Source organism: Thunnus maccoyii, chromosome 15 (genome assembly GCF_910596095.1).
Source record: "Thunnus maccoyii chromosome 15, fThuMac1.1, whole genome shotgun sequence".
NCBI classification, from domain to species: Eukaryota; Metazoa; Chordata; class Actinopteri; order Scombriformes; family Scombridae; genus Thunnus; species Thunnus maccoyii.
In genome coordinates, this window is record NC_056547.1 from 1,238,331 (window position 1) to 1,258,814 (window position 20,484).

The 20,484-nt window shown below is 39.3% G+C and overlaps 2 protein-coding genes across 2 annotated transcripts; both read left to right on the plus strand.

Moving 5' to 3' along the window:
- Positions 1 to 2,186: 2,186 nt before the first annotated feature.
- LOC121913156 (gastrula zinc finger protein XlCGF57.1-like) lies at positions 2,187 to 7,525 on the plus strand. Its single transcript, XM_042435836.1, has 2 exons — positions 2,187 to 2,575; positions 5,287 to 7,525. The coding sequence occupies exons 1-2, from the start codon at positions 2,512 to 2,514 to the stop codon at positions 6,960 to 6,962; spliced, it is 1,740 nt and encodes a 579-aa protein (XP_042291770.1). The 5' UTR covers positions 2,187 to 2,511; the 3' UTR covers positions 6,963 to 7,525.
- Positions 7,526 to 12,601: 5,076 nt separating this feature from the next.
- LOC121913133 (zinc finger and SCAN domain-containing protein 2-like) lies at positions 12,602 to 19,930 on the plus strand. The gene is made up of 2 exons (XM_042435809.1): positions 12,602 to 12,913; positions 16,720 to 19,930. The coding sequence occupies exons 1-2, from the start codon at positions 12,739 to 12,741 to the stop codon at positions 19,605 to 19,607; spliced, it is 3,063 nt and encodes a 1,020-aa protein (XP_042291743.1). The 5' UTR covers positions 12,602 to 12,738; the 3' UTR covers positions 19,608 to 19,930.
- Positions 19,931 to 20,484: the final 554 nt, after the last annotated feature.

A 20,484-nucleotide genomic window follows, 5' to 3' on the forward strand; every position in this document is an offset into this window, starting at 1 on the left:
ATCTTCTGGTACATACAGAAGAGGATGGAACATGTTCTCCACTGTGATCATATTATATATATGAATGAGCCCAGTGGTGTAAAGTAACTGAGTACATTTAGTGCTCTACTTAAATACAATTTTGAGGTACTTGTACTTTACTTGAGTATTTCCATTTGATGCTACTTTATACTTCCGCTCTACTACATTTCAGAGGAAAATATTGTACTTTCTACTCCACTACATTTATTTGACAGCTTTACTTTTCAGATGAAGATTTGACACAATGGATAATATAACAAGCTTTTAAAATATAACAAATTGTTAAAGATGAAACCAGTGGTTTCCAAATGTTCTGGCTTTTGACATTTTACAAAAACCAGTGTGTAGTCAGTGTCAAATTTCAGATGTCTGAGTTGTTAACAGCTCCACCAAATAGCGATTTTCCCTCTAAACTGCTCATATGGTTTCATTTCAATAAATGTTCAAATGATCCAATATTTCACCCAAAATCATTATTACATTTCAGATCACTAACAGGCACTTCTTCCAGTGAGCTTAAACCTGATTGAGCTTCACTGGTCTCCTTCCAATCATCACTGTCATCCGTTTCAAGTTCAGAATGGTTTGAAGTCTTGTCATCAGTATCAGGTTGTAAATGTTTATCTGGATGTGAGTTCCTGGCTGGTTCTGATCCTCCACAGTCCTCTCCATCAGCTTCTGTTTTCACCTGTTTCTTTGATGAAGCTGTGAGGACTCACCAACACACTCTGTGTGTCTTTTGAGTTGAGTCGGCCAAGTGAATCTTTTGTCACAAAAATTATAGATGAATCTTTTGTCCTCTGTGTGGACTGCCCTGTGGTCTGTCAGGTGTACCTTTTCTATAAATCTTTTACCACAAACTGAGGAACTAAAGGGTTTCTCTCCTGTGCGAATTCTCTGGTGTATGATGAGGTGTCCCTTTTGGCAATTTTTTTTACCACACTTGGAGCAGCTAAAAGATTTCTTGCTAGTATTACAACTCATATGAGACTTTAAACCTGACTGAGGTTCACTGGTCTCCTTCCATTCATCACTGTCTTCTGTATCAGTCTCAGAAGAGTCTGAAGTATTGTCTTCACTAACAGGTAGTAAATGTCTATCTGGATGTGAGTTCCTGGCTGGTTCTGATCCTCCACAGTCCTCTCCATCATCTTCTGTTTTCATCTGTTCAGTTTGTCTTTGATGAAGCTGTGAGGACTGAGGTTTCTCTTCATCGTCTTCATTCTTCACAGGGACAGGAGTGAATGTGAACTTGGTGATATCAGCCTCCTCCAGCCCTTGAAGCTTCTCTCCCTCCTGGCTGGTCCAGAGTTCCTCCTGTTCCTCTTTAATGTGTGGGGGCTCTGGTTCCTCCTGGTCCAGACTGGACTGGACCACTCCTGCTGCTGCTCATGGGCTCTAAACTGGACAGAAAAAGCCAAACCAATCAAAGATTTAGTAGGTTCTGATTACAGCAGTGCACTGACAAGTATTAAATGCATGCAGTCAGATACAAGGCAAGACATAGTACTTGACACAACTCAAACAATATTCAGAATTAAGGGGGTAGGAATAGAGATTAAATCCATGTGAATTCCTGCACATATTGGTGTGGATGAATGAGCTGATAAATATGCCAAAGCAGCAACAAGAGAAGGAGAAATAAATGTGGTCATAAAATATAGAAAGGCTGAGGTTAAAAGTGTAATCAAATTGGAAATTAAAAATAAATGGCAGGAAGAGTGGGATGGAGGAAATAAGGGTTGGTACTACGACAGCATTCAAAGCAAAGTAGAGGGAGAAATGAGAGGAAGCAGTAGGAATAGAAAGGTAGAAAGGGATAGTAAGTCAAGGACGAGGTTTGGTCACACCGGTTTGAGGTACATTAAACATCATGAATAAGAATGCTACAGGAAGATACGAACGTTTTGGACTACAGGAAACGGTGGTGCATGTAATTTTACACTGTCCTAGATATAAACAAGAGAGACAGACACTTAAAATTACATTCCAAAGGTATCACATGACACTAGGTATTAGATAAAATTTTACAGAGGAGTTCTGGTGATGTAGGTTACAGGGTATTTTCAGATTTTTAGAAAACACGGGACTTAATAGGAGAATTTAATGTAATGGTAACCATTTGGATCCACATTCCAATAAAGACCGTGGCAGTAATGCACCTAAAAGCTGTTTGCCAACCGCCAAAAGCAGCAGCAGAAGAAGAAGCATTTCCGGTTTAACTAAATTGCAGACCTCCATTATTCCGCATTCATCTCAACCTTTAACTGTTTTTTTTGGCTGTAGCTGTTTCCATTCCAGTTAGAATTTAATTCTGAATATTATAAAAAATCCAACAGGCCGCCGGAGAGGCTTTCATTTTGAAACCTTTTCCCCGGAAGTCGTATTATCCGACTTTAATGATGCGAGCAGTGAGCGGAGTGAATCCGCTGCCTGGCTGTAAATAACCGCAGGAAAACGGCAGTATTCAGTATAGTAAGGGGAGGAGAGATGGACCGACACCGTGAAGTGCTGGATGTCCTTTCAAACCCTGAAACGAAGCTGCGAACAGAAGGTTTGTGCGGATTTTACTGCTGAAAACACGCTAACGCTGCAGGGAGAGCTAAGCTAACGTTAGCCGCAGCTCGGTCCTGCTGTGAGGTTTTATTTTGTCTTTCTGCATGTTGTGTCTTAGTTTGTAATGTGTTAGCTGTGTGATTCACTGCGGGATCTTTCATTTAGTCATCATGGCAGTAAAACAGATCTAAACTTACAAGCTCACAGTAAAATCTCTAATTGATTGTCAGGCTGCAGGTACAGAAAGTTGCTCTGATGGTTTATAAACTAATAACAGCTTCTCCTGAAATAGCAAAGATGCTCTTAAAATGGAAAGTAAAAGAAATTTAAAGTTTAAAACTGTGGACAAAGCTGCAAAACTTTTTTTTTTTTAAAAGATTCACTCATCTAGAGCTGCAACTATTATTTGATGAGTTGCCAACTACTGAATTAATTGCCAACTATTTTGATAATTATTTATCGTTTTGAGTCATTTTTAAGAGAAAGATGTAAATTCTCTGATTCCAGCTTCTGGTTGTGGACAAAACAAGACATTTGATGGCCTAATTGATCAAGAAAACAAACAACAGATTAAACAATAATGAAAATAATTGTTAGTTGCAGTTCTATATTCATCGTTTGAATCGTATTTATAAATGCTACCGATGGGAAGTGAAGCGATGCAATAATGTTGTGATCGAATTTTAAAATTCAAGTAGAACGGAAACAATCAATCAATAGAAAATTAATCTTCAATTATTTAAGTAGTAAAGAAATGAAGGAGTTCCAGTTTCTGTTTTTCTTGTTTGATATTAAACTCAATGTATTTCTGTTTTTTGGCGACTGGTTGTGAATATTTTGAAATTTGATCTATAATTTTACAGACCAAATGATTATCAATTGACAGATTAAGACGATGTCTACGCTAAACTGGATTAATTGGTAAACTGGATCATCTTATCTCCGTTTTTGCCCTCTGTCGAGACAAAAATGGTATTTTTTTCCCCTGAAAATAGAACTTTCCGAAGTGTGTGAATGTAAAAACACAAGCTTGGCGTTGTAGTGTGTATGGGGGGAAAACTGAGCTTTGTAGGAACTTTGTCATATTGCTGATAAAACACATGGTGACCTCCCTTTTCCCAATGGACACAGCTTCTTTCAGCTTACCCCAGAACGTCTTCCCATGGGTTTAACCCCAGCAGTAACCTCCGGGGCTGTAAAATGAAGCCAAAAACTGCAGTTCCTTGAACGGCCACTTGAGGCTCCAAAAGCGAGTCAATCCCCATAGACCCCCATGTTAAAATGTCCAACTTTACAGCAGAAATAAACATGTTTACAGCCTGGTACAAACAACGGTTTTGGTCTCTGTAGCTAATTTAAAAAACCCGTTAAAAAACACACACCACAGTCTTTTTGCTCAAACCTACCAACCGCAGACCTCAGCATCTATGAACATAAGATGAAAAATAAACCCACTCGATGATGATGATAATAATAAAAAGAAGATAAAATAAAACAAAGTGAACTGGAATCCATAGAACATAAGATGGAAGATAGAACCCACTGACATAAAATAGAATACATACTGAATGATAATAATAATAGTAAAATTAATACACAGAATGTATAAAATCAAGTAAAATACATTTTAAAAGAAGTACAGTAGTGCATAGGTGTGAAGCAGACTAAGAGAAAAGGTAGTTAAAGCCTAAAGTGAGACAAGTTTTTATCTTTCTTTTAAAAATCTCTAACAAGCTGCTTCCCTGATATCAATCAGTATTGTGTTCCATAACTTTGAGGTGTCATTGACAAAGGCTGCATCCCTAGTTTTCTTTTGGCTGTTGCTGGGAATCTTCAATAAACCAGCAGCAGATGATCGCAGTGTTAGCAATGTAGCTTGGTCCAAACCCATTAAGGGCTCTGTATGTAAAGAGGAGGAACCCAGTGCAGAACAGCTATAACTGGACTAATGTGTTCTCTTCTCTTTGTTCTGGTTGTTCTGGCTGCAGCATTTTGAATGAGCAAAGTCTCTCAGTGTGTTTTTTTTCAGGAGGCCAGTAAAAAGTACTTTACAGTAATCAAGTTGGCTTGAAATGAAGGCATGAATTAGTTTTTCAGCATCTTTTTGATTTATAAATGGTCAGACTTTGGCTGTGTTTCTTCAGTGGAAAAAGTGAAATAATTGTTGGTTCACTCCTGGAAAATTCTTTTGTTGTGTTGCCATTCCTGCACCGCAGCCAAGCATGGAAACAAACTGAAATCTGATTAATTGGTCCATAAAATTGCAGAAAATGGTGAAAAATGTCCATCACTGTTTCCCGAAGCCCAAAGTGACGTCCTCAAATGTCTTTTTTTGTTCCAACCAACAGTCCACAACCCAAATATTCAGTTTACTGTCATAGAGGACTAAAGAAACCAGGAAATATTCACATTTAAGAAGCTGGAATAAGAGAATTTGGACTTTTTTTTCTTAAGAAATGACTCAAAATGATTATTTGATTATCAAAATTTAATAGTTGGCAACTAATTGATTAATTGACTTTTTGTTGCAGCTCCACACGTAACTTTGGAAAATATCCACTTGATTTGATTTACTCTTGTTTTGTCACCCACTCATAAAAATACTGCTCTATACTGCTACTAGTGTTTGAAAACTCCACAGGATACCTAACTATCGTTATCAAGCTTGATGGAACTTGATGGATTAATATCTGTCTGTCTGTGTTTCAGCTTTACCTTTCGATGTGCGAAAAGTGATTGTTGGTGAAGAAGAGCAGCAGGAGTGGAGCTCCAGTCTGGACCAGGAGGAACCAGAGCCCCCACACATTAAAGAGGAACAGGAGGAACTCTGGACCAATCAGGAGGGAGAGCAGCTTCAACGGCTGCAGGAGGCTGATATCACCAAGTTCACATTCACTCCTGTCCCTGTGAAGACTGAAGATGATGAAGAGAAACCTCAGTCCTCACAGCTTCATCAAAGACAAACTGAACAGATGAAAACAGAAGCTGATGGAGAGGACTGTGGAGGATCAGAACCAGCCAGGAACTCACATCCAGATAGACATTTACAACCAGATACTGATGACAAGACTTCAGACTCTTCTGAGACTGATGTCAGTGATGATGACTGGGCACAGACAAGGAAACCTCAATCACGATTAGACACTCTGAAAAATAATGACGACCCTTTAAGTGACATAAGTTGTAACGCTGCTCAGAGATCATTTAGCTGCTCTGAATGTGGTCAAAGATTTGGTCGGAAGCCACATCTGAACGCACACATGAGAATTCACACAGGAGAGAAACCATTTAGCTGCTCCTTCTGTGGCAAAAGATTTTCTCAAAAGGGAAACTCAATCAGTCACATGAGACTTCACACAGGAGAAAAACCGTTCAGTTGCACAGTTTGTAAGAAAACATTCAGATATAGTGGAGATGTTAGCAGACACATGAGAATCCACACAGGAAAGAAAACAACCAGCAGTAACGTCAGAGACATGACTGACAATAACATTCATACAGGATCAGAACCAGCCAGCAACATGGATCCAGATAGTCATTTAAAACCAGTTACTTATGATAAAGCTTTAGAAGCTGAGGCTGATAACAGTGATGACTGGAAGGAGATCAGTGAACCTCAGGCAGGTGTAAACTCTCTGGAAAATGACGATGAAAGTGATGTGCAATGTAATACTGACAAGGAGTCATTTAGCTGCTCTGAATGTGGGAGAACATTTTGCCGCAGGGACCATCTGATGAGCCACATGAGAACGCACACGGGGGAGAAACCGTTCAGTTGCTCCGTTTGTCAGAAACGTTTCAGCTGCAGCGGAAACATTTTAGCGCACATGAGAATTCACACCGGAGAGAAACCGTTCGAATGCTCATTCTGCGGCAAAAGCTTCAGCCAGAAAGGAACTCTGCAGCTACACGTGAGAATTCACACGGGAGAGAAACCGTTCAGTTGCCCGTTTTGTGATAAAAGATTTGCCCATAAAAGACGTATGACACTGCACATGTCGGTCCACACAGAGGAAAAGCGATTCAGCTGCAACGTTTGTGAGAAAAGATTCACATGGTACACGCAGCTCAAAACACACAAGTGTATCGGTGAGTCTTCACAGATTCGTCAAAGCCAAACTGAGAAAAAAGTTACTGCCAAGGAGTCATTTAGCTGCACTGAGTGTGGTAAAACATTTAGTCTGAAGGGGAATCTGAAAACGCACATGAGGATTCACACAGGAGAGAAACCGTTCAGTTGCTCAGTTTGCGGTAAGAGTTTTAAACAAAACGTTCATCTGACGGAGCACATGACGATTCATACCGGGGAGAAACTCTACAAATGCAGCGTTTGTGGCAAAGGATTCAATAAGAAATTACTTGTCAAAAATCACACGTGTGCTTAATCGGTAGACGGTTTTCACATCTCTTTTAAGCACATTCTGAATTCATGCATTTGTATTTATAAAGACAGTGAGTGGAAAGTATCATTTTGCAGTTAGATAAGATTGTCTCACAAACTATCTGTATGTGCCCAGTACCTGGATTATGTTCAAAGCTGACATTCAGGATCAGCTTTCAGGTTGCCAAATGGATCCATTTTGAGACAAATCTGGCAGCTAAAAAGTCTTGACTGACTGTTTAAAACAGGTGGATAGTAAACAATAGTTAAGATTCTTCTATTTAAACCTAAAGTTCATCACCTGAGCTCTGAAACAGAACATCCAGGTCAGTTCGTCAAAGAGACATGGAATACACAACGAGTTATTGATCACATAAATATTCTAGGATTACTTTATTTATACTAGAGCTGCAACAATCAGTTGGTTAATGAGTAGTCGACCAACAGAAAATTAATCACCAACTATTTTAACCCTTAAAGACCCACCAGAGACCCATTTTTGTCCTTTTTAGGGGGGGCAGGGATGTTTAGGGGGAGATAGCAGGTCAACGGTAGATGCCACATAGAAGTGGTTTATGTTATCTGAAAGCTGGGAACCTGAACATTAAGTTGAAATGTTTTTCTAGTCATAAATCTGTAATAAACATTGTGTTTTGGTGACGCATCTATTCAAATTGTGAAAGTTTAGAGTGTAAAAGGGTTTAGAACATTATGATGGTCATTCCCATGCTCCATTATGTCTCATAAGTGTAATTTTTGGGTTGATACCATTTGTTACACAGATTTGGTGCAAAATGTAACCATTTTTAACCACTTCAGAATACCACATGAACCACAAACTTTTGACATTTGGTGATTTCTGCATTTTTCAGAGATTGAATTGCAATCACTTTTATTCTGAAAATTGCTCAGAAACCTCCTTTACTGTCAGTATACCTTGGAAAGTCATCTGAATGCCCTCGGTCTCTAGTTTGTGGTTGTAAAGTTTCATGAGGCTGCTATTATCCAAGAGGTCACAATAGTTCATTTTATACAATGTGGTCAAGTTTTGTTTTTTAAAAAAGGTTTCACTACAATGAAACGGCTCCTGTGAGGACTGATGTCATCACATGTGAATGCCAGTGGGTTCACTGAATCCACAAGAGTCTCAGCTTTCCCGTCAAATCAAATCTATGCAGTTCCAAGACTGTTTATTCAATTACACCACATTTTTAGAATAGGTGAGAATAACACATTTATATTGCATGCAAAAAACTGCATGGTTTTTGCAAAAAAAACTATGGGTTAAGCATAAAGTGGGCATGTCTGTAAAGGGGAGATTTATGGGTACCCATAGAAGCCATTTTCACTCAGATATCTTGAGTTGAGAGGTCAAGGAACCCCTTCAAAAACGGCCATGCCAGTTTTTCCCTTCTAAATTTAAGTAGTCCAGTATTATGTTGTGTTGCAGCTGACAGTGTAACATCACCGACTGTAGGCTGTAATATTCTCTCCTTTAATATCTTCAACTGTCACATGAAGGCCTCTCATATGAGTCATGGAGCGCTTTGCTTTAGAAAAACATTTTTTTTAGCATTTAACTTCATGTCAAAGTATTGTCTCTTTATTTCTGTCACAGTACAGCTGCTGCTCTGATGACACGTCGTCATATTAATACTTTCTAATTGTTTCAGGTCTCCTACTACTGACACTTCTAAATTTATTATGTTTTTGTCTGTTGATTTCTGTAAGCAGGACTTAAAGCTCTGCAGTCTTGTTTTTACACTTTGGGAACATTTTTGTGAAAGAATCTTACCCAGAAACAGTGGAACATGGAGCCTTATATGGACAATTTTAGGGGCACTGATGATGCTAATGATCAGATCTCACAAATGTGCACCGATGATCATTCATCAGGCTGAAACCAGAGATTTACGACATGTTTGGGTAGTTCGGAGAGTTTGTTGAATCTGACTCGGAACGCTCGTACGAGTAAACCTTACAAAGAAGCTTAAGACAGTTTTAGGGTAAAGACACAAAAGTATTCTTGTGAGGTCCGTTATGTAGGGAAAGAAATGCATCGTCAGTAAAATAATTAATAGTTGCAGCCATAATTTTTTCAGAAAGAGGCACATTGACAGCAGTATTTGCAGTCTGGTGTGAGAGAGGGTAACGTTTTTCATCATTTATTAGAGAATACTGATTCCTGTCGGTGGGTTTATATGACTGAGCAGAGAACGACAACATAAAGATGATGACGTTTAATTCCTAACGGCTCGCACGCTGTATGTAAAAAGTTTATTTATTTATGGCATGAATTCAAACATATAAGGATGGAGAAAGAATGTCATTAGCACAAGTTTTTAAGTTAAATTTTTGGCCTCACACCCTGACACAAAGTCATCTCTACACTCATCTGACAGAACAGAATCCCTTAACAAACCTCTTTTTTTTTCTTTTTTTTTTTTTTTTTTTTTCTTTCTTTGTTTTGTTTTGTTTTGTTTCTGTTCTTGTTTGTGCCTTGGCCCACATGTGTCCCAAAACCTCATGAGTCCCCCCACATCCTTCTGCCTCTCCTCTGCCGACCAAGACCAAAAGGACACAAGATCCACCTACTATGGATAGAAAAGGGCAGAAGCCCTGAGCTATCCCTCCAGGCCCATGAACTTCTAAGTCTAAACAAACCTCTGAAGTTGGCGAGTCCTGGTAGTCGTTCCTCAATTTTCTGTCTCTCTCCTTTTTTTCCCGACATCTCTCAGCTGTCACTGTAATAAGACTATATTTTAAAGGGGACTTATGTTTTTCCTTATTTTTATATATAATGTTACAATGTTGGATGTTATTAAACGTGGCCAAAATGTCAACTGATGAGTATAATATACGTAGCGGTGATCCCTGTGCTCTCAACGCTCGGTTTCCAACAGTTTTTTCTACTTTCAGCCTGAGCTGACATCAGCTTGTTACAGATTTCGTTGTATGGTCATCTGCTCCGCTCTGCTAACATTATGGCATTTTTCCAGTTATGTGGGAGTAGTCAGGCCTAGCCATGACTAGCAATGGAGCTGGCACGCTCTGAGTGTTTTTTTCATTTCACAGCAGTGCAAAGTAAAATAAGTTTTTGACCTGTTGGAGGTGTGCTGGTTGCCTGCAGCTCTTCTCATCAAACAACATCATCACTGTGCTTTTACTAATCCTCCCTGCGTTATTTCTAACTGATCTGCTGAACAAAGATCTCCAAACATCTCCATATGTTGTTTCACCCGGGTTTTTAGCACCACTAACGAAGCTCTGCTAATTTAGTGAGGAACACGTTTCTTTTCCTATAAATTTCTTCACAATAAAAGTCTCCCACTATTCAGTCGCTTAAAAGCTTGCCCTCAGCAGGCTTCCTGAAAGCTGACCAATCAGAACAGAGTGGGCTCATCGGGAGGCGGGGCCTTAAAGAGACAGGAGCCAAGACTTCCTGTTAGAGACAGAGGCTGAACTGAGGGGCTGCATAAAGGTCCAGTATGAGATAAATAAGGAGTTTTTGAACTGTGAATCGTGCCGAGCTGACATGAAGGGGATTATGAAGTCAACACATTGTAAATTTACACGTTTCCTAAAATAAAATCATGTTGAATGAATGTTTAATTCAACCTTCTGTGAATGTAAACTATAACTGGACCTGCTGAGTCGACAGTGGTCATAAAGTTATGTTATATATTCTTTAAATAAATATACACGGACACAGTGAATTTGGAAAATGTGTTTTTTCTGATTTCTTTGTCTTTCCCCGACACTAAGTCTTGTTTGCAGCTATATTGTTCTGTCCACCTGGTGATGATGTTGCAGACGACAGCGGAGGACTACGGCACAGAGGAAGAAGATTTATCAGGCTTTGAAAGTAGATCTGGGATGTATTCCAGCAGGTTTTGTTAACCCTGAGATGAGGGAAATTCCAGCGTTTCAGTTCTAGAAAGAGACATAACTTAAACTCTGGGTCAGTTACCATGGTAACTGATGACTCATGTAATAAGGATGTTGAGGCTATGTGCTATCTTGGTGGAGATAAACCAGACGACAAACACTTCTGGTTCAATTTAAGATAAAACAAGACATAACTGATTTTTTTATTGGAAATTCAGGTGTTACAGCGGCTGAACAAGAGTCTTAATAGACATATATAGAATATGACTAAAATATAATAAAATGTTGAGTAAAATATAGACTATAATACAAAATAAAATAAACAGAATAGAATTGTTTGTTGACCTTCAAAGTAAAGGCCCTGAGGCTTTTTGAGATTTGTGATGGTGAGGACATACAGGACTGTGGTCACTGGGTTAATTAAAGGGGTCTCCAGATGATCGGACAGGATACAGAAAAAATAACATTTTGGGCACAAAATTGTGATTTTATTTCAAGCTTTTTTTTTTTTTTAATATAATTTTTGCTTTATTTCTTGCGAATTACTGTTTTACCTCAAGCCTCTAAAATGTTTTCAAATTCCTCTCTAGAGCTGCAAGGTTAGTCGATTAATTGATTAGTTGATTGACAGAAGGTTAATCAGCAACTATGTTGATAATTGAATAATTGTTCTGCTCACTTTTTAAACAAAACTGAGACATATAAGCTGATGATTTATTGCTTTTCTTTGTCAAACATGATGATTAACTGAATATCTTTGGGTTTTTGACTGTTGGTCTGACAAATGCGCTAAAAGCAGGTGAATACTGATCCTGGTGGTGTTGCATAACAACCTATAGCGTCACTCTTGTGCACCTTTTTAATGTTTGTGATTGCTCTCTGTGTTTATTAATTAAGGTATGTGATGTTAAATTTATACTATACATTATTTATACTATATTAATCTACATTATATACTATAAACTATACTATTAGTGAATTATGCTCACTCACTCTTGCCAGGTACCACTCATGTCTATAGGATGAGTAAACATCATTTCCAAAATGTCAAAAAGGCCCTTAAAGCTTTTTTTTAATGCCAAAAAATATGAACACACTTCTATATAATGTCATTCAAGTAATTTCTTACTGGCAGTTGACATTGGGTATTGGGTATGATCCTCTTGAGGGTCTTGTGCCACCTTTTTATGTAAGATTATAATTGAATGTATATACTTTACAATGTGAATGTAGTTTTGCCAAGAAATCACTGTCCTTCATCCCTGTGTTCTCTCCATGATGCAGCTGACAAGAGAGCAGAGAAATGAAATCAGATGAAGACATTATGAAGGCACAGGTTTCCATGTATCAGTTATACATAATGTGTCAGCCAGAGCACAAATTTCAATTAATTGGTCATTCAACTTATAAAAAAAACATATCGTTTTGTAAATGCAAATACATTATTATTTTTATTACTGTTGTTTTTTCATCAATAAATATATGTTTTAATATTTTGTTTTATTTGTATTGAAGGATAATAATTACATGCACATTATGTAGGTGCGTTCATTTTCGCTCTGACATCTCATTTTCATTTATAATTCAGGCTATACATATATTTTCTAATATGAATACATTTTGTTACGACGGTGTCATGTTGTACTGTTCTAACTTATTAAATTACAAATACAGTTCGTTGGGGAAAAAAACGCTTTTACGCTGAAGGCTGGTGGAGTGTACCGGAAGCTGTGTTTTTGTTTCCGGGTCTTGGCGCGCTTTGGCGGAACATAGTTAGCATGATTGGGTGTGCTAGCGTAGTTCGAGCTGAGTGAAGATGTTAGGAAAATGTAAATAAGAGAAAAGGCTTCAGAGTTTAGTTCTCTCTTCTTTGACTCTACGATCTGTGGAAAATGTCCAGATTTCAGGAACTTAAAGATTTATTCAAACAGCGGCTGATAAATGCGGCTCGCGGTGATCTGTTTGGACATTTCGAGAGATCGATATCTGGAGTTGTAAAGGAGATCGATCACAAACGGAAACTGTTGGATTTGGTCTTAAACCCCGACATGAAGCTGCAGAGAGCAGGTTTGTTTTCTTTCTATTGATGGAAACGCGTCTATTAATCTGCTAGTGCTAATGCTAAACTAACGTTGGTTAAAAGGACGGTTCACAATGTTTTCAGTTTGTCCTTAAACAACAGTCAGGTGTCCATATGAACAGTGAAAGAGGTTTTCCTCGCTGTAATCATTCCTCCTGTTCATACTGGATATTAAAAGATCCTTCAAATGTGCTTTCAATGGAAGTGATGGAGGCCAAAATCCACAGTGTGTCCACACAGTCATTTAAAAGTCTGTGTGAAGCTTCTATTCAGCTTCAGCAGTCTGAGTTAGTCATATCAAGTGGATATCTGACACATTTACAGTCTTTTTAGCATCAAATTCCCTCTTTGTGTTTCCTCGGACAGTGTTTCCCTGTTGAGCTGCAGGTGGAAGTATAGTAACAAAAAGAGGAACTTTGGCACTAAAAAGACTGTAACGTTGAAAGATATCTACTTGATTTGACTCATTTGGACGCTGAAGCTTCATATTAGCTTCAGATAAACTTTTAAATACATTTTTGCACAGAAGGAGGACTGTGGATATACTGTTGTTTTATAAAGACGTGAAAAATTGTGAACCTGACCTTTAAAAGATCAATACTGCTAGAGCTGCAACGATTAATGATCAATAGAAATTTAATCGCCAACTGTTTTGATAATCAATTAATCGCAGAGTCATTTTTTACAAAAAAAATATCCAAATTCTCTGATTCCAGCCTCTTAAATGTGAATATATTTTGGTTTCATTAGTCCTCTATGACAGTAAACTGAATATCTTTGGGTTGTGGACTATTTCAGGTTGTTTTTTTAATCATTTTCTGACATTTTATAGATCGATTGATTGAGAAAGTAATCAATAGATTCATCGATAATGATAATAATCGTTCGTTGCGGTCTTAAATATGGCCTGTTAGCCACATTTAGCTCCTGCTTAAAAGCTTTATTTTTCCAGTGGACTTCAAGTATGGAAACAAAATAGGGTCATATGTATTGTAGCTGTTTATCACCATATCTGAGTGTATGAATACATTCAGACTGTCAGTGTTCAGGCATACACTAATTACATATCTTGCCCACTGCCCCCACTGTCGTTCTGAATTCTTCTTTTATTTAATAGAAATAAAACCCATTAAGTTCATTTATGCATATCAATGCCCAGATACATCAAATTAGAAAAACTCTTAATTTTTAAAATACTTAGTGTGTTATCAATACTTAGGACAACAGACGCTACAATTATAAACTGTAGCGTTTTTTTTTTTGAAATGCCAAAAATAACTGTCGCACTCTGGAAACACGCCCCACTACCTCGAAGCTAACGCTAGCTTACTGGGAACACCGAGCCCTGCTCACTTGGGCCAGTGTTAGCTACTTTAGCTAAATTGTGCTAACAGGATAGGTATCGTCATCAAGTAACATTAAACTTCACGAAATATTGTGACAATAGTCCGACTCAGTAGTGTGAGTCCTGGAGCTGGGGGGAGCAGCAGGTGAGCCAACTGTCAATCACAGCTGTCAATCACAGCTGTCAATCAACGCCCACACGCAGACATCAAAGTTACTATAAGTCCTCAGATCTTAACGTAGCAATAATTTCCACAATGACCACCAGCGCACTTATTAGAGGGCCTGAATTTAGAGATTGCGACCAAAATGACTCAATGAAAAAAAAAAGATTGACCTAGTATCTCTAGAGAGGAGTTGAGGCTTTTTGGGAGTCGAATGATCTAGCAGCCGCCCTGCTACCTTGGACCCAAGCTAACATTAGCTTACTGAGAACACAAAGCAGTGCTCATTTGGGCTAATGTTAGCTACTTTAGCTAAACTGTGTTAACAGGGCAGGCATCCTGATCAAGTAGTCCCACTCAATGAGCCAACTGTCAATCAGTGCTCACACGCAGACATCAAAGTTACTATAAATCCTCAGATCTTAACGTAGCAATAATTTCCAAAAGGACCACCAACACACTCGTTAGAGGGCCTGAATTTAGAGATTGAGACCAGTTGAGACAGTTGGAGCATCTAACGGCTGTTGGTGGCACTTTGAGATGCTTCAGCCTCAAGATGTGATAATTTGTGTTGACCAGCTGGAACAGAGTTATTGTCATTGAGTAGTGAGAGTACGGCAGTGTCATTGGAGTATTTAAAGTATGTGGCCTTGGATGAAGGGCTGATACAGTCATTTGTGTCAAGGCTGTGAAGAAGAGACTGATCAATGATGATGGTTGATGTTATTGTGCCTATTCCCACAGCCTGTGGTCTGTTGCTGAGGACGTTGTGAACTCAGTGCATGAGGAGTAGAGGGATGTTGAGGTGGTGAAGTTTCTTAATCTGAAAAACATCTGGTAGTTTTGAAATGGTTGAAGGCGCAGCTGAAGTCAAGAAAGAGAACTGAAGTAAAGTTGCCAGATGATTCTGGTTAGTGGAGGAGACATGCCCCAGCATCCTTTGTCCATCATTTGGCTCTGTGAGCAAACTGGTGGGGGTCCATTTGTGGTCTGACATCTGTTTACTTCTCCAGGTCAGTAGTGGTTTAATTGTGGTAAGAAAGATAAATATCGACCAATATCGCTCTTTCAGATTTTTAAAAGCTGTCTAATATTATATTTAGAAATAGGTATCTAGTATTGCTGTTCTTGATGTAGTTATAACAGAAATCAGTCCAAAAAATAGGGGCGGGAATCTTTGGGAATCTTAGGATTCAATTCTGATTCTTTATGTCCAATTTGATTCAGAATCGATTCTCAATTGAATTAATAGAAAAGCAGGCACAATGTTTAGTCTCTTTCACCAGTGCACTGTGTGCCAAAACAATTCACTGGTGTCCTGAAATGCAGTATGAAACATAACTGGCAGATAAGATAAAAGGTCTGCAGTTGTGTTTGATCTGGAGTACGGAGAGGGGAGCAGTGCTCTGCTGTGTTATTAACGTTATGTTTCCAGCCACTCTGCTGCACCGTTAGCTCTGGGGAAAGCCATTGTTGTCCAAGATGCTGAATGGGTGCAGGGGTTTTTGAGGTGAAACAGACTGCGCACCAAAGTTAGTTTAAGTAGTTGAAGTGCTGCATTGTGTGTTGGTCAGCCGGTCTTGTTTATCATTGCTGGAGATTGCTGCTCCACTCCGCTAACGTTAGTCTCTGGGTGATGGCGTAGAAAGTATTCACAATATACTTCACATTCATCTCACAAAGTAATTATTTAGTCATTAAATCAAGAAATCTGCCCAAACGCTGCCTATTTTTGAAGATGAACTACAAGATAACTCCAGCTTATGTGCACTGTAGACTGTGTTGGTCTGCACTGCCCTCATAGTTGCTTTTCATCAACATCAGGTTTTTCACTAACATTTAGAAAATCATCTTGACATTTGTGAATCAATTCAGAATTGTAGAAGATAAGAAACATGATTCTTATGTGAATCTATTGTTTTCACCCTCCTCTATTTGAGAAGTAACAGCAACTCTTCTCTGTATCATTACTCCATCTGCAGTACATCACTTCAGTGTCAGCAAAAAGGGTGGTAGGGTAACATTTTGAGTGGTGGCTGGGTCAGCAAAGCAACTTCTGATTAAATTTGGACATATTTAGTATGTCTTAGCAGATATAAGGTCATAATAGATTACGATTAATAGAAATTCAGGTTAGAAACTGCTTATGGAAATAATACTATCTGACAAATGAAGGAACTTAATGACAGATTATATAAAAATCCAATGTTGCCGTGTCAAGCATGGCTTAAACATAAACTCATGGTTTCCCTAAATGTATGTTTGTGTGTTTGTGTTTCCTGCAGACATCCAGCAGCTGTTGGAGAGTAAAGAAGAGGTTCCCCCTGAGCAGCAGGAGAGGAGCTCCAGTCTGGACCAGGAGGACCCAGAGCCCCCACACATTAAAGAGGAACAGGAGGAACTCTGGACCAGTCAGGAGGGAGAGCAACTTCAAGGGCTGGAGGAGGCTGATATCACCAAGTTCACATTCAGTCCTGTCCCTGTGAAGAGTGAAGATGATGAAGAGAAACCTCAGTCCTCACAGCTTCATCAAAGACAAACTGAACAGATGGAAACACAAGCTGATGGAGAGGACTGTGGAGGATCAGAACCAGCCAGGAACTCACATCCAGATGGACATTTACAACCAGACACTGATGACAAGGATTCTAACCTTTCTGGAACTGAGAGTGATGACTGTGATAAATACTGGAAGGATCCCGACAGCCGATCATTTCACTGCTCTGTGTGTGGTAAAACATTTGCAATGAGGGGACATTTGAACGTACACATGAGAACTCATACAGGGAAAAAGCCCTATAGTTGCTCCGTGTGTGGTAAATGTTTTGTACAAAAATCAGGTCTGGACTACCACCTGAAAATTCATACAGGAGAGAAACCATTCAGTTGCTCAGTTTGTGGTAAATCTTTTACTCAGAAATCAGGTCTGGACTACCACCTGAAAACACACACAGGAGAGAAACCATTCAGTTGCTCAGTTTGTGGTAAAAAGTTTGCACACAAAGGAACTCTAAACTACCACATGGCAACTCATACGGGGGAGAAACAATTCAGTTGCAGCGTTTGTAATAAAAGATTCAGAGCAAAGACACACCTCAAAATCCACAAGTGTGTCGGTGAGTTTTCACAACGTTACCTTGAGAAACACAAGAAACCACTGAACTGTTCTGAGTGTGATGAAACATTTCCTAACAATTACCTCCTGAAAACCCACATGAGAATGCATAAAGGAAAGAAACTATTTCCTTGCTCGGTTTGTGGTCAAAAATGGCAGTTTAGGTCTCACTTGGAGGTGCACATGAGAACCCACACAGGAGAGAAACCGTACAGTTGCCCTGTATGTGGTAAAAAATTTACACAAAAAGGAATTATGGTGCAACACATGGCAGTCCACTCAGAGGTGAAACCGTTCAGCTGCAGTGACTGTGGTAAAAGATTCTCTTGGCATTATCAGATCAAAAAACACAAGTGTTGTCGCAAGTTCTGGCAGCCAGGTCAGATGTACTTCAATGGAAAGGGCTGCGCAGGATCAAAACCAGATACTTACACAAAGACTAAAGTGTCCTTTGAAACCGATGACACTGTTGACATTGATTTTTGGAAAGAGACCAGGCAACATCAGTTAGGCGTCACTTATCAGAGAAATAAAAAAGTATCTGTAAGTGATAAAGGATGTAAAACTGATAAGAAAACATCTAGCAGCTCCGTGTGTAATAACAGATCTGAAGACAGCCGTACAGGTGAGAAACCGTTTTGTTGCTTGTTTTGTGGGAAAGGATTCGCGACAGCAGGATATCTGACAAGACACATATCTATCCATACTGGAGAAAAACTGCACAATTGCATCATTTGTGAGAAAAGATTCACTTCGGAGTCGGAGCTCATAAGCCACGAGTGTGATGGTGAGTCCTCACAGCTTTATCAAAGCCAAACTGAGGAACAGATCACTGCCAGAGGTGAAAGCTTAAGTTACCACATGGCATGTCACTCAGAGGAAAAGCCTTCCCGCTGTTCAGTTTGTAACAAAGGTTTTAGCTCGAGTGAGGCGTTAGTCAAACACATGAGAATCCACACCGGACAAACTCAGTTTAGTTGCTTGATTTGTGATAAAAGATTCGCATGGAGAAGGAATCTGACAAAACACATGGAAGTCCACGCAAAGGAGAAAAACTACATTTGCAATGTCTGTGACGAAAGATTCACTTGGCATCATCAGCTCAATGAACATAAGTGTGTCGGTGAGTCCTCACAGCTTCATCCAAGTCAGACTGAGTGGAACAGAGAGGCAGAACCTCCGGCCAGCAGCTCAGCTGAACAGATGGAAGCTGATGGACAGAACTGTGGAGGATCAGAACCGGATCCAGATAGACATTTACAACCAGATACTGATGACAGCGCTGACAGTGATTTTTGGAAGGACACCAGGAAACACTGCTCTGATGACAAGGAATCTTTTAAGAGCAACGACTGTGATATTTGGAAAGAGAGCACACAACAAAAACAACCAAAAAGTCTGAGCCAGTACATGTCCGTACATATGGAGGTAAAAAGGGAGGCAAAGCAGGAGGACCCAGAGCCTCCACACATTAAAGAGGAACAAGAGGATTTCTGGACTAATCAGGAGGAAGAGCAGCTTCCTCTGGCCAGCAGATCAGCCGGAGAGATGAAAACAGAAGCTGATGGATCAGAACCAGCCAGGAACTCGCATCCAGATAGACATTTACAACCTGATACTGACGACAGTGCTGACAGTGATTTCTGGAAGGAGACCAGAGAACCACAATTAAATTCTTTGAAAAATAATGACATCTCTGAAAGTATAATGGGATGTAATCCAGTAAATAAACCATATAGCTGCCCTGAGTGTGGCAAAAGATTTCACCAGAATTGCCATATGAATAACCACAGGAGATCTCATACGGGAGAGGGCTCGTTTACATGCTCAGTTTGTGGTAAAAAATGTCCTTACAAGTCCCATCTGCAGATCCACATGAGGACTCATACAGGAGAGAAACCATTCACTTGCCCAATCTGTGGTCAAAGATATGCACATAAGGGAACTATGCAATCACACATGGCCGTCCACGCTATGGAAAAACAATACAGCTGCAATATTTGTTACAAAAGTTTTGCTTGGTATACAGAGCTGAAATACCATCAGTGTGTCGGTTAGTCCATACAGGAGAGAAAACATGACGTTGCAGAAGAGGAATCTGAAACACATGATTGACACTACAAACAGGAGAAGGCAAAAGATTCAATCAGCAGGTCAGTTGTGTTGAGAGCAGTGGCAGTAAATGAAGCTGTAGAGCTAAACACTTGCAGCAATAAATCTCCAGTCATGTTTTATCTGTTAGTAGTAATGGTTACACCTTCCTCGGACTTTCAGCATTGTAACATTAACTCGGTGGACCTTGTGGATTACAAATACAGAGGAAGGTTCATGTGATTTCCGGTGGTTCATTTGCAGATGAGAATAAAATTAAAACTCGAAAAGTTGTATCTTGTCATTTTTAAAGCTATTCTTGGAAAACATCCTGTCTGTTAAATGCTTTATCTTGTTCTTTGTAACCGCTATCATACAAGATCAGTCCGTGCATGAAGTATAATTCATCTCAACCCGCCCTTCTCTCTCTCTCAACCCAACCAGTCAAAGCAGACGGCTGCTCACCTACAGCTGGGTTTTTCCTTACTGTTGTCGCCTTCTCATGGGGGAATTGTTGGGTCTCTGTAAATTTAAAGAGTATGATCTAAACTTGCTCTGTGAAAAGTGCCCTGAGATGACTTTTGTTGTGATTTAGCGCTATATAAATAAAATGGAATTGAATTCATAAAACTGAAGTTGGGAGGGGTTGTCTCGGTAAAAACAGCTGCGCTGTTATTTTGGTTTAACCAAGTTTCAGTTATATAAAGACTGTTGTGTTGGTTGGCTCATCATTTCCTTCAGTTAATGAGGACAGGACAGAGATGATACTCTGCTGTCAGGTCCAGCTTCTTCTAACTCAGAACCATCTCATCCTACTTCCTGTGGATTTTAACTTGTGTTTAAA